The sequence below is a fragment of the Phoenix dactylifera genome, chromosome 2, assembly GCF_051530095.1.
Source record: "Phoenix dactylifera cultivar Ajwa chromosome 2, Ajwa_hap1_PhDact_Kaust_v1.1, whole genome shotgun sequence".
Classification (NCBI taxonomy): domain Eukaryota; kingdom Viridiplantae; phylum Streptophyta; class Magnoliopsida; order Arecales; family Arecaceae; genus Phoenix; species Phoenix dactylifera.
In genome coordinates, this window is record NC_143191.1 from 3,157,411 (window position 1) to 3,171,744 (window position 14,334).

Sequence of the window (14,334 nt, forward strand, 5' to 3'; positions counted from 1 at the left end):
GATCAATTTGTTCAACTTTCATGGATGTCATCGGCTGCTCTGTTCTTATACTTGGATGTCATCTCCATGTATGCTGATTAATATCTTTCCATGCTATGATCAACAATGTGTGTTCACATCTAAGTAATTCTCTTTTTTGATCAGTATTTTTATTCAATCAACAACTAATCAATTGCTTGGCTTGAGATATTTTCATTAGTGATGTGGACTATATCAGGTATAGCATTTCAGTCCTCACAAAAATGAAGCAGCATTTATTTCCTAGATCATTTGCAGCAGGCAGTATTTATTTTCTTTTTGCTTCATTGGGAGGAGATTACATGGGGATCCGGCAGGTTCTTGAAATTCATAAATTAGTTATCTGATTTCATACTTGAGGTTGTAGAATGAGGAAGACTTTGGATGTCTGTGACCTAGTTTAAAAATTTATGATTTTATTGCAACTCAGGAGAGGAACAATGAATGGGAGAGAAGTGATTCATCAGTATCAAGGGAATAGCCAAGGAGGAATGGAATTGCAATAAGGGTTCATAGGCCAGCCAAATGTTTAATTAATGAAGGAATATGACTATGTAGCTGGGCTACAGGAGAAAAGGCATAGATAAGAAAGTCGACTTCTTGGAATTGTGCTTGCCCAAGGACTAAGCATTATCAAGGTGGCTATGTCTTGTTTATATCTTATTTGGACTTCGAGATCGCTTATTATCAAGATGTTTTCTTTCTTGGACTGTTCTTCAGTTGTTTTACTAAATATTTTCACCGTGCTCGTCATGCGATTATATCTGGTGCTGTGCATTCAGAAGTTTTGGATAGAATAACTATTTGTGGGCAAGCCAGATATTCAATCAACAAGAGGGAATGCTAGCAATTCCGAGGGAGAAATGGGGAAAGAATTATGTGAACTTCTTGGAATTGTGTGTTTTCAAGGACCAGCCAGTATTAAAATTTCTATCTTGTCTGGACTTAAAAGCATCCTCTTTCGGTTTCAACATTTAATATTGCTTGGGTTGCTGTTTGGATTCTCCATGGATCTTTTCTGGATTGCTTTTCAGAATTGTCTCTTGAAATACTTTTACCATTATATCTAGTGCTGTGCACGCAGGGGTTCTGGCCAGGCAGGGGATTCTTTGTCTTCATAATGTTGCTGTTATTTTTGGTGAACAGAGTTAGGTGGTGAAGGTCGGATTATCAGATAGATTTTTCAGAAAATTGTGGACTTGTGATTGCAAAGAATTTTGGATAACTTCATTTTCTTGTTATGTCGTTGAGGCTGTTTTTCCTTTTGGAATGACACAGATGATCCAATTTTTTTGCTATATTTTTATCCATGAATTTCTAGTTCTGGTTGTCATGTCTTTCTGGACGTTCTAGTTATGGTGCCTGCTCCCTTTTCGAACCATTCCTTTCTTTAAATACTCCTTCCGGGGTTGCTGAAGATGGTTTCAGAGATGACAGATTTTTTTTATGGCTTCCTGCACTTGCACAAGGTGGTTTCCATTAGTTTAGCCAGTGAGGCAAGTCAGTACAGCCAGTCACTGCTAAGTGCTTCTTCGTTATTGCACCATTGTCTTGACTCAATCACTGCCATAGTCCCCGCGTAGGGTGCGGCTAATTATTTTCATTGGTTATGTAGATTACATCAAATAGCATCTATTTCCTCGCCAAAATGAAGCAGCATCTATGGCTTAGGGATCTTTAGTATAAGAGGTGATTGCTGCTTGTATAATTGCAGTCTTGCAAGATCTTGTAATGGTGAAGATGGTTTTTGTTCATGGGGGTTTGAGGGTGTTTTTCAAATTTATTACTTAACAATTTTTTCTTCATGACTCTCTGAACTTACTCTTCCTAATGGTTTGTCAGTCCTCATCTGATTTCATATTCTAGGTTGTAGATTGGGAAAGATTTCGGGGAATCAGGACTTGGTTTGCAATTCAGGAGAGAGAATGAATGGATGCAAATGATTAATTGACAAAGGGTTAGAGCACAGATTTGTGTGCAAGCTGGAGCAGAACAAAACGTAAGGCAAGCCTGATATTTAATAAAGAAAGAGGAATGCTTTTCTGGGCTAGGGGGAAAACGCCAACTTCTTGGAATTGCACAGTGCCAGGCATCTTTCTTTTTTGGAATTTATCTTGGTACGATCACTTAGTGGAGTTTCAGTTGTTCCACAAAGTACATCCAAAATTGATACACAAATATTTTTAGTTTGGTCTGTGCACTGTGAACTTAAATTTGGTCTCGGTGTTTTTCGTGGTGGCCATAACTAGGCATTGATGTCCACTTTTATAGAGAAGTATCGTATGGTTGTGATAAGAACTCCATCAGTCCATTTTGACGTTGGTGCTTATTTTTGACTGGAGTGCCTTAATATTAGTTCCTTTGGGGTGTTTCTCTTCAAAGATCCTTCTGTTTCCTTTCCTTATTTCTGCTCCAGTATATTAATTGCTACCAAGATACTGTCTGTTGTTGGAGTTCGAGATTGTGTTTTACAATAGTATTTTCTACTACTGGATGAGGCATGATTCAAAAGATCTGGTCTGTATGCTTTTTTTATAGGGCATTAAGTCATGATTATTTTTAACGTCATGAAATGTATTCTACTTATGTCATGAAAATGTACTGTACTGTTGTTGTCGTTGAAGCATCTTTCGAGAAACATCATCTTCAAGGAATATTTAAAGGTACATCATGAAAGATCTTTTCTATATGCTTTTTTATTCATGTATTAAGTTGACAATGCAGTTCATGATTAGTGTCTTATGACGGAAAGTATATATTATTGTCTGATAAGCTTGCAGTTGACACCCAAATGGGTTTCTTTAACATTCATTCTACTTTTTTTGTGGTCCCAATCTTTGCTTTTCAGCTTCACACTGAGTGAATTTCTCTCATTGCTTTTGCCAGGATGATTTATTTGTTCACCCACACAACAGAATGGGGGGGTTGGAGTTTAGATGCCAGTAGTTCTGTTCTCAGATTCTGTTGCTGTCTAACAGATAGTTTATGCTGGAGGGGACTCTTTCTATGAGGGAACCCTTGATAATTTTTATATTGCAGTTATCTACTGCTGGCCTTTGTAATCTTAATTATCAGGTGGATTTTTCCTTTTTCAGTTTGGCTAAAGAAAATCGCAGAATTTTCTAAATTAGTTTCATTGTGGGAGCTCCACTTTTTCCATCTGCTTCCTCGTTTTCATTATTAGTCAGTACTTCTTATTTCTCTGTTTTTATTAATCAGTACTTATTCCATCTGCTACCTGGTATTTCTCTATTATTTGTTGGTTGTATATGCGTTTTACCATTGAGATGTATCTCTCTTTTTAAGGGATGGTGTCAAGTGAAGAGAGGCATAAATGAGTTGGGCTGAAGGTTGAAAGTAGAGAACTGAGGAGACTAAACATTTGGACGTGAGAGTATTAGCATGGATGCCAACAGTTGTGTTAGGGACACGAGATTGTTTTCTTTCTTGAGTTCCCTTACTCCCTTGTCTGGTCATTTGATCATAACCCTATTGACACAAGTTAAGGTGTAGAAGCAGTACAGAAGACATGATTGGCTGGTGGAGGTACTTGCAAGAGTTATATATGTGGATTCCTGTTAGATCTAACATTCCATTGTGTTACAGGGCTTTGACATTTTTTGTTCTGTGCTTTCATCTTTGTTTAAATGTTTCATATCTAATGGTGAGGGTGGATGTTTATTTTGTGCAATATCTGCAGGAGCTTAGGCTTGTCGGGATATTACATTTTTTACAACATTCTATTATGATATTATTGATAATATCCTAAGAACATGTTGAATCTGATACCATATATTTGGTTGCAAGGAGAAAATTTTAGTATTTGCTTGCTTAGCTCTTTGCGTGGTTTTATGGGTTTTTTTGACTGTCGGAATGGGGCATCATTCCTAGTGTCCGGATGGGTTGTTCCACCATTGTCTGTGCCAGGATTGAAGTCTTGGAATGGAGTGTGCGCTTCTCCATAGAAAAACAGGATGGTTCGTCTCATGGGATTTGAATCACTTGCTAATAGCAAGGTTCTTGATAGTTTCTGTTTTGTTATGATGATTCCATCTTTTGTTTGGGATGCTCCTTGGTATATCATTTTGTTTGCAGTATTCTGACTTTTGATTATCATCTTTTCCTTTAGCGCAGTCTATGTAGGAGGCTTGGCTTATGGCAGGATGTCACACATTCTCTTTCATTGCAGCAAGTGCTAGATCTTTTTTAGCTATTCCCTGCTCAAAAAAAGGGAAAAAATAGAATTCAGGGATTTATGGTTAATTGTTAGTAAAGGTTTATTAGTTATGCACCAGAATGTTATTGCACTGGGCCAACGCGTAACTAGATTTCAAAAGCTAAATGCGTAACTAGGCTTATTTTTAGTTTTTGAGGCTGTGAGATTTGGAAGGACATTGCTCTAAAATTTTGATCGATTCGTCGGTGTCTTGCCATTGTGCTTTAGGTGGATAAAAGTGCTTGTTGATTTGGGGAATGATTTAGGGAGAGTGTTTTTTTGTTGGTGCTTTGGTGGAATGGCAAGCATCCAGTCATTCTAATTTCTTTTTTTTTTTTTTGGTAAAAATGGCTACTCATTCATATAAATCTAACATGAGTACAACCAGTCAAATTACGGAAAAGAAATGACAATAAAGCAAAAGGAGCATCTGATGCAGACGTCCACAAAACATCTTCGGAGTGCCGGGCAACAAAGAGGCGACCCAGTCTGTGGTCCTATTTGCCTTCCTAAACACGTGATTTGTGTGAAAGCCGCTCATCAGCTGAGCTATCTTGCGAGTTTTCTGAATAAGGGGGTGATCATCACCATACCTGTCCGCCCTCCGGATTCAATCGATCACCATCGCTGAGTTCCCCTCAAGGTGCATCCGCTCGACACCAAGCACTTGCCTCGCGTAGGATAAATCCTCCTAGGCAGTTCGCAACTCTGCCCCAACTACTGTAAGCTTTGGTATACGCCGCCCTCCTGCGGCAAGCATCCTACCACAGTGATCCCTGATCACAAATCCAACCCCTCCAGTCACACCATCCACTGACCTGCTGCCGTCGAAGTTTACTTTGAGATAGTCAAGGGATGAGGGTACCCAAGAAATAAGGGCAAAACGGGGCGCTGAAACAACGTGAAGAGTACCCCAGGTATCCCTAGCCATCCCAGAAGAAAATACGGTAGCAGCCGCAATAACCTCCCTCGCGTGTCGCGCCGCTTTATCCACCACCATCCTCGGAAGCGACCGCCACCCCTCGAATATGCCGGCGTTCCTGTCTAGCCAAATGTGATAAAACAGGTACGCCCTAAGAATTCCATCCACCGCCGATCTAGGGCTCCGCATAGAGTCTCTCAACACTTGCATCAGATCCTGCGCTAAGACCACCGCGTCAGGTAGAGGGATCGGAGACCTCCGCCATATCTCTCGAGCCCTAGGGCACTGCAGAAGAACATGCTCGGTGGTCTCCACGATATCACCACACTCGTCACAGCACTGAGGGACCTGCATGCCACACCGGACTAGCAGACTCCCGATCGAAAGGCAGCCCCAAGCCACCTTTCAGATGAAGAGTGCCACTCCGGGATGAATTTGTAGCCTCCATATCCAGCCACTCGCAATCCGTGGAACTGGCGCCCTGCTGAACAGTGCGTGAAGATCTCTAGGGCCCGCACCCGTGATTGCCCCGTCGGCATCCAAACTAACCTGTCAGACTCCCCCCAGTAGGGACTGGCAGGGATAAAACCAACTCCGCCAGCTGCTCATCCCCACCCTCCAATGGCCCCCCTCTGAGTCCAGTAAATTGGTAACCCTACACCCTGCCAATCTCGCTGAGTCCACCATGGTCGGCATGCGGCAGATCGGCTACTCGGTCACCCAACTATCTTTCATCACATTTATAGAACGACCATCACCAATGGCCTATCTGATCTTCGGAAGCACCACCATAGCCCTAGCACACATCTCCCTCCAGACCGGAGAGTGGTGACGCCCAGCTTGCCCCTAGGTACCAAATCTCCATACTTGGCTCTCATCAGTGAGGACCACATACTCTCGGGCTCAAGCACAAATCTAACTGCATGCCTCACCGCTAATACCTCCCGTCTCGCCACCAAAGACTGCACCCCCAGACTTCTAGCACTGATCGGCTGATATACAACTTCCCAAGCCACCAGATGGATACCGCCTCTACCACTGCTCTTCCCCTAGATAAAATCCATAAAAAGCTGCTCAAGAGACCTCAGAATTGCCACCGGGATAACGGCGTAGGATAGTAGATAAATAGGGACTGAGGTAAGCACTGAGCTAACCAGAGTGATCCTACCCATCATAGAAAGTGTGTGTATCTGCCAGCCCTCTAACCTGCGTCTGATGTTGAGCCCAAGGGAGGTGCAATCCCTAGTTCTCAACCGTCGGCCACATAGTGGAACCCCCAGGTATGTCATCGTACCCACCTGCTCACCCACCCCCAGGACCTCTAATATAGAGTGCTTTAGTGCCACTCTAGTCTTCGGGCTAAATATAACAATCGATTTGGTCAAATTGACCCGTTGACCCGACACAGCACAGTAATCCCGAAAAATCTGACCTATAACCCGGGCCGCCTGCCTAGACGACCGGGCTAAAAGCAAGCAAGCAATCATTAGCGAAGAGCAGGTAAGAAATCGCCGAGGCCCCCATTGCCGGTCTGTAAGCCTCCAACTCCTGACTGGCCACTGCTTGCCGCAGAGATCTAGACAATGCATTCGCACAAATAATGAACAATAGTAGAGAAAGGGGGCAACCCTGGCACAACCCCCCTGACGACGCAAAGAAATGGGATGGCGCACCATTCACTAAAATAGCGAAAAAAGGAGCACTAATACAGCCCATAGCCCACCTGATCCATGTCTCATGAAACCCATACCCCCGCAAAGACTGCTGCACAAAGTTCCACCTCATCCTGTCATAGGCCCTCTCCATGTCAAGCTTGATCCCCATCAAGCTTCTCATCATCGGAGCCCTACCAAGATCAAACATAAACTCCTGAGCAATGAGTACATTGTCAGATATACTCTGCTCCTCCAAGAAAGCCCCTGCTCTGGGCTAATAAGCCTAGGAAGAACATCCCTCAACCTGACAGCAAGAATCTTCGTCGTCACCTTGTACAGAGTCATACAAAGGCTAATCGGACGAAAATGACTCAGCTCTGTAGCGTCCTGCTGCTTCGAAATCAAGATGATGAAAGTCCTTTGCCACTCAGTCGCCATCACTGTCGTGCTGAAAAACAGCTGTATGGCCTCCGTCACATCTCGTCCAGCTATTATCCAATATCTCTGAAAGAACATAGGTGGAAACCCATCCGGCCCTGGAGCCTTGTCCCCCCCAAGGGATCACACCGCCTCCCTAATCTCCCTCTCTGATACCTGCCTGATCAGTGCTGTAGTCTTCTCCTCTGTAACCCCAACCACTGGCGACGGTATATCTGCTAGGCTCACACATGTAGTCTGCTCTGTTTACCTGGCCCTAAAGAAACTCACCAAAATCCTCTGGATCACATCTGGATCCTCCAACTGCTGCCCATCCTCACCTCTGATAACTCTGATCCTGTTCTGATGCCTCCTAATCACTGTCGCCTGGTGAAAAAAATCTGGTATTTCTATCTCCCTCCATAATCCACTGTACCCTCGTCTTCTGTCTCCAGAATATCTCCTGCTGTCTGAGGAGGGCATCATGCAGTGCCAATAATGATCTGAGCTCCCCTACCTCCTCATCCAACAACCCCCCCTCGAGCCTCCTGAGCTTGTAAACTGGCGACAACCACCTCTGACTCCTCAATCCTCCTAAAAATATCACCCACCTCCTCTTGATTCCATCTCCTCAGCCTCCTCCTCGCCAACTCCAATTTGCGGGACACCCGATACATAGCATCACCCCTAACTGGAATGCTCCATGCCTCCCTCACCATCTCCCATGAACGTGGATAACAAAGCCACAACTTCTCGAATCTGAAAGGGGGGTGCACTGGGTCATATGCATTTGTCCTCACCAATAAAGCGCTGTGACCGGACGCAATCCTAGGCAAGTGACTCACACGGTGATCCGGAAAGCTTTGGACCCACCCAGCTGTCGCACCGGCTCTGTCGAGTCTCTCCCAAACTCTAGCCTGACCCTGCTGATTGTTGCACCATGGAAACCTAGGGTCCGAGAATCTCAAGTCAATCAGTCCATTTGTGGTCAAAAAGTTCTGAAATTCCTTGATCTTCCTCTCATAAGAGAAGATCTTACCCCTCATCTTCTACTGAGGATCAACAATATAATTGAAGTCACCAGCCATCAACAAAGGGTAGCCCTAACAAATCAATTGCGATGCCTCCTCCCACAGCGTCCGTCTCTCCCTGAAGTCAGTATTAGCATACACTGTTGCAAGAACCCAAGGAGCACTAGCGCCCTCCGAGATCACCATAATCACCTCTTGGTCACACACATGAAAAATGTGTGTCTACATGAACCCTGCCTCCAAGTGACAATAATTCCACCCGACAGCCCACAAGACTCCACTGCATAGAATCCCCACGACCTAGGGATCTCTCTCCTAGCCTTTTGTAGGCCCCAACCCGACAACCGAGTCTCAAGCAACACACAGATGTTTGGATTGTGCTGTTGCACAAACCTGCGAAAAGCCAGGGCAAAAGAAGGCTTCCCCGCGCCACGGCAATTCCATAGGAAAACCTTCATTAATCACCCATGAAAGTATCACAACCCACTACCCCGGGGTTGCAATAATGAAACACCACCTCATCCATAGCCCCTCCACTATATATATATACATACATGTGTGTGTATACACACACATATATATATATAGATGTATGTATATATATATATATACACACACACATGTATATATATATATATAGAGTATTAATTAAAGGATTGAAAGGGTGAATTAATGTGGGACTATAAAAATATATAAAATACTTTTAAGAGTTACAAAAAGTAAGGATATTTTTTGTCCTATAAAAAATGGATAGATTGATAACGTACTATAACAGAGAGTAGGTTATCCATCCTTAAAATTTCACATAGGAAAAATTGACAGCCGGAACTTGTGCATGGCTGTCAACATTTCGGGGGAAATTGACAGCCGGTTCCTGGGTGGAATCGTTTTTCAGAAATGACCTTGAGTTTTAGCGTGGTTACCTTGAATCAGAATCAGTATATCTTTTAAATATCACAGACTTTTATGTCATCTCAGCTCGTTGCTTGGTATCCTGGCTTCCCAGGGATCAACCATCAAAATCCGGTCAAGGGAGAGCTGATACCTTCTTGCTTCAGCCTCTTATCCCAACTTTTGGGCCAAATAATATTTACTAAATTCTTGAAGCAAACCTCTCTTCTACAAAGTAACCTGTTTGAGTTTGGAAAGCTCCAGACTCTAAAATAGCACCAGCACGGATGTGGCAGTCTGCGTTCCCAGAGACTGTTTCCTACCAAGATTAAACTGCAACCAGGCATTTTTTGTGTCCCATTCTCGAACATTCTCCTCCTTATATGTCCTGCTGCTTCCAATCATTGGCCTTTTAGTAACAAAAAGCAACCCTCTCATACTCTGAATATAAATCAAGAATAATTCATAATATTCACAAATTTTTTTAATTCGACCTGATTGGCTTGAACGAAAGAATCGCGAAATAAATATTTTAATAATTCGAAGAATATTGCTCCTAAAAGAGCTTAAAGTCCATTCCGGTTTTCCGAAGAAAAAAAAAAAAAAGGAAGAGAAGAAGAAGAAGGTCCCTCCTTTTCACTTCCTGATAGCCTCACCCTAATTAAAAACCTCTCATTTCCTTATTTCTTTCACGATTTCATGCGATTGAAGTCCCAAAAGAACCTCCTTTTCCCCTCCCCTTTCTTGATAGGCTATTATTTTGCCAGACTAAATTCTCCTTTCCAAAGGAACCGGTCTATTTGCTGAGGCTACGTGGCTCGGACCGTACCATTTCTAAATTACCCTTTCCATGCCCTTGCCAGTTTGGTGACGGACCAACGGATAAGTAGGCCTCAAAGGGGAATTTGATGAGAGAATACTAAAAAATGGAGCAGAAGATGATCGAAGTCCTTCAAAAGGTTGCCACTTTGATGGAATTGAAACAAACCCATCTCCAGATCTTAGTCCATGGACTAGGAGAAAGCAATCATCTTCTTCCCAAGCTAATGGATCTCTCGCTGGTCTTCCACTCTCTTGACTATGCCATTCAAATCTTTGGGAGCTCTCAAAATCCAAATGTTGTGGTCTACAACACCATGATCAAATGTTTCATTGAGAAAAGGTACCCCAATGAGGCCTTTTCAACTTACAATAGGATGAGGGCTTTTGGAATTTTACCCAACAACTTCACCTTCACCTTCCTGCTTAAAGCCTGTGAATCTTTAGAGTCTTTGGAGTGTTGCAAAGGGGTCCATGGCCAGATAACAAAGTGTGCATTTGCACTTGATGTCTTTGTTCAAAATGCCCTTTTGAATGTCTACTCTAAATGTAGTAGGACGGTGGACTTGGCCCGTCAAGTTTTCGATGATATGCCTCAAAGAGATGTAGTTTCCTGGAATTCTATCATTGGAGCATATATGACACGTGGGGAGATGGCGCAGGCGATGGCTCTGTTTGAGTTGATGCCACAAAGGAATATTATATCTTGGAATACTGTTCTTACTGGTCTTTCTAGAGCTGGAGACATGGCCTCGGCACAATTAGTCTTTGATAGGATGACAACCAGGAATACCATTTCATGGAATGCCATGATTTCCGGTTACGTGATGAGCGGAGACATAGTACCTGCACGATCAATGTTCGATCAGATGGTGGACAAAGATGTTGTTTCATGGACAACCATGATCTCAGCTTACGCTAAAGCTGGCAACATAGAATCTGCGAGAACGCTCTTTGATCAGATGCCAGCTAAAAATGTGGTTTCATGGAATGCAATGATTGCAGGGTACAACCAGAACCATCAATTCAATGAGGCATTGCATATGTTTCAGTGGATGCTGCTAGATGGGAAGTTCCCACCAGATGAGGCTACTCTGACCAGTGTTGTCTCTGCCTGTGCTAACCTGGGCAGCCTTGAACATGGGAACTGGATCCATTCTTACATAAAGAGGAGCAATGTTCAACTTACAGTTGCATTAGGAAATGCACTAATGGACATGTTTGCAAAGTGTGGAGATGTGAAGAGTTCAGAGTTGGTATTCCATCAGATGGCAAGAAGGTGTGTAATTACATGGACAACAATGATCTCGGGTTTTGCTTTCAGTGGCCAATGCAGAGAAGCTTTGTCTCTTTTCAGTAAAATGTGTAGAGAGGGAATAGAACCAGATGATGTTATCTTTATTGCTGTTCTTTCTGCATGCACTCATGGAGGGCTTGTTGAAGAAGGTAAGGCTATCTTTGATAAAATGGTGAGGCAATATAGGATCAAGCCGAGAATGGAGCATTATGGATGCATGGTGGACCTCCTTGGCCGAGCAGGAAGATTGGATGAAGCAGTTAGGTTTATTGAGAGCATGCCCATGGAACCCAGTGTAGTTATATGGGCAACTTTACTCAGTTCTTGCATCACACATGGAGCTGGGGAGTTGGCAGAATTTGTGAGTCGAAAGATTGTTGACTTGGAGCCATCAAATCCTGGGTATCAGGTGCTAATATCAAATTCCAGTGCCTTTGAAGGAATTTGGGAGGGAGTTATGAATGTCCGTGCCATGATGCGTCAGGAGGGAATTGAGAAAGTGCCTGGTTGTAGCTCAATACAAGTGGGCGGAGAGGTCCATGAGTTTTTAGTTAAGGATACTAGGCATGAACAGAGGAAAGAGATCTATGAGGCCTTGGATGGACTAACAAAATTGATGAGACAAGTAGGCTATGTGCCCTATACAACTCGATATGGCTTATTACAATAAGAACTAGAAGGCTTTCGCGAAGATTGGCTACTAGGTATCATGACCAGCTAACGGAGTAGAAAAAATGAACAATTGCAAGAAATGAAAATAGAATGATCAGTATTCAGGCCTGGGAAGCTTTATCTGGAGATCAGGTAACTGCAGAGATCTCAAGGCAGAGAGGAGGGCTACTACTTTGGCAAATCTAACATGATGAGCAATTGGAATCATTACATCAGGTTTGCCACAGACAGTGCTGACAAGAAGGTTTTGCCTAACTAATATCACAGGGTGCTTGTGTACAGCCAAACCACCTGGTTTTCTTAATACTGTTCCAGAGGTGAGAAGACCTATCTTGAGATGGCATTTGGCAGCCTATAGAGCTGAATGGTTATAATTGTGGAGAAGCCAACAAAACACCGAAACTTGTTGCGGCACATTATTGCTAATGTAGTTTTAGCACTGTCAAATACCTATTCAAAACTGGTAGTGAGTTCAACAGAGCCTGCTTCTCGGTGATATTATGCTCGGTAAACTTGCTCATTCATTCCCTTTGTTATTTATCTTATGCAAAAGAATAGAGAACTTTCAGATAAGAATTCAAACTTCATAATAATGTTAGAGTATCTTTGAATGGACTCTTGGATATTGGATCTTTTGCAATTGTTTCCACTTATTACAGTAATATACTTTTCATCTTCACTGCAATGAAAGCCATATAAATCTACTAATGAACTTGGGACATATAAGCCTTACCATGAACTAAATAGTGAACAAGTAGAAGCTTTATTTCATTTCCACCATAGGATCCTAGATATCAGGATCAAAATTTTCATGAAACCACCTCATCAATTCTCCTAAAAGCGAAATTATTTGCAGGGAAACATCTATTAGGGAGTTGGCTTAAAAAAAATCATGTGCTTCATTTGATCAAGGATCAATTATTATTATTATTATTTAAGAGCATCAAAAATTCTGCAGTCGCTAGGAGGGCATTTTTCAAGGATTAGTAGGTGAGAGTGCTTTTCTACTGACAAGCTGCTTTAGCCTCGATTTATTTATCATGTTCTCATTTTCTTTTCTTTTCTTTTTTCCCTTACTGTCTATAACCACAGCTGTTTGTATATCAAGTTTATAAGTTATCCTACTTATCCTTTCGAAATTCTACTTTAAATTCTGTGGTGGCATATCTTATTTGATTGATAGTTGATTTGGAAGAAATTTTCTAGATGCAGCAAGCTACTTGGAAATTATAGTACACTGGAGAGAAGAGAAAGAGGAAGAGCACAAGAGGACATCATGTGGTGCTCGGCATTCATTTATCAGGAACAAAAACATCCATATCAGTCGTGCTCATGTTCTTCAATCATAAATAGATTCTTCATTTGCATTACAGCTGCAGGCTCCAAATTCTCTTATTTGCCTTTGAAAAGCCACGAAGTACAATTCTGTCCAGGCCAGTACAAAAGTCATTATGATGACATACAAAAACTTATGGTTATCACCCTGGATCTTAAAATCCACATAAAAAAACTGATTATTCAGAGGAAGCCTCAAAATATAATTTGTTTATTGATTAATTATGTTCGTTCTACTGATGTGGCAGGCTAAATAAAGCATCAGACAAACATTAGTGATAGTCCCTTATAGCATTCCGGCAAAAGAAATTTGATGAATTAGAATCCAAATAGCTGGGAGTTGATTTAATGATTATGATTTCATTCAGAGTTAAATTCATATGGGAGGACAAACTCCTTTGGCTGTGTATTTAGTAGGTCTAGGAAGATAAACATCATATCCAAGTGCCGGAAGTCTGAAAACTGATTGAAGTGCCGCTACAATTATAATCCATTTGGCATTTCGTTCTTCAAGAGGGTATTCTTACAATTAAATATCTAAACATTCATGGATCATGAATTGTTGAATGTTGGAGATGTATGGTTTCCTCTACATGGGCAAGTTACAAATATAATAATTCTTCTCTCTCTTCTGTAGGGATTGTAGTGAACTTTGCGATTCAAACACTATGGAAGTACCATTTTATTTTTGCTCTCTCTCTCTAGAAAAAAAAAAGCAAATTAACATCTAATAAGAGGCTTGTTTAGTTACTTTTCAAATGCATCATGGACTAATATGCATTCATGGCAGAGCTGGATTGGAGGGTGGTAGGGGCGGCCGAGGGGCATTAAGATCTTGTCAAGGTTAGGTAACGAGATCATTTGCATATTATTCAAATACAAGAAATCTAATAGAAGCAAATGCTAAAGCCTTGCGCATTGAGATTTATGATTACATTAGATGAAAAATATTGATTGACAATCAATATTTAGTTGGGTTTAAGAAATCGCAAAAGAATATCCTGATAATGATATATCTATAATCCTATAGTTGATAGTTGAAGTTATTCGAGCCATCAAAA

At 41.9% G+C, this 14,334-nt stretch overlaps 1 protein-coding gene and 1 pseudogene across 8 annotated transcripts; one reads left to right on the forward strand and one right to left on the reverse strand.

Moving 5' to 3' along the window:
* Positions 1-7,749: 7,749 nt before the first annotated feature.
* Positions 7,750-8,274, reverse strand: LOC149768177 (uncharacterized). Its single transcript, XM_089929320.1, has one exon. It carries the CDS (start codon positions 8,272-8,274, stop codon positions 7,750-7,752), a length of 525 nt encoding a protein of 174 aa, XP_089785446.1.
* A 623-nt stretch (positions 8,275-8,897) lies between these two features.
* LOC103700915 (pentatricopeptide repeat-containing protein At3g29230 pseudogene) lies at positions 8,898-13,603 on the forward strand (annotated as a pseudogene). Of its 7 annotated transcripts, none has more exons than XR_015974956.2 (3): positions 8,898-12,445; positions 12,795-12,928; positions 13,145-13,603. The product of XR_015974956.2 is annotated as a pentatricopeptide repeat-containing protein At3g29230 pseudogene, transcript variant X1 (transcript). The 7 variants fall into 7 exon arrangements; XR_015974957.2 differs by having other exon boundaries at positions 13,151-13,603; XR_015974959.2 differs by having other exon boundaries at positions 8,898-12,255.
* Positions 13,604-14,334: the final 731 nt, after the last annotated feature.

Excerpts from the sequence above, each read along its gene's own strand:
- LOC149768177 (XM_089929320.1), bottom strand. The coding sequence starts at position 8,274 with ATGAGGGGTAAGATCTTCTCTTATGAGAGGAAGATCAAGGAATTTCAG.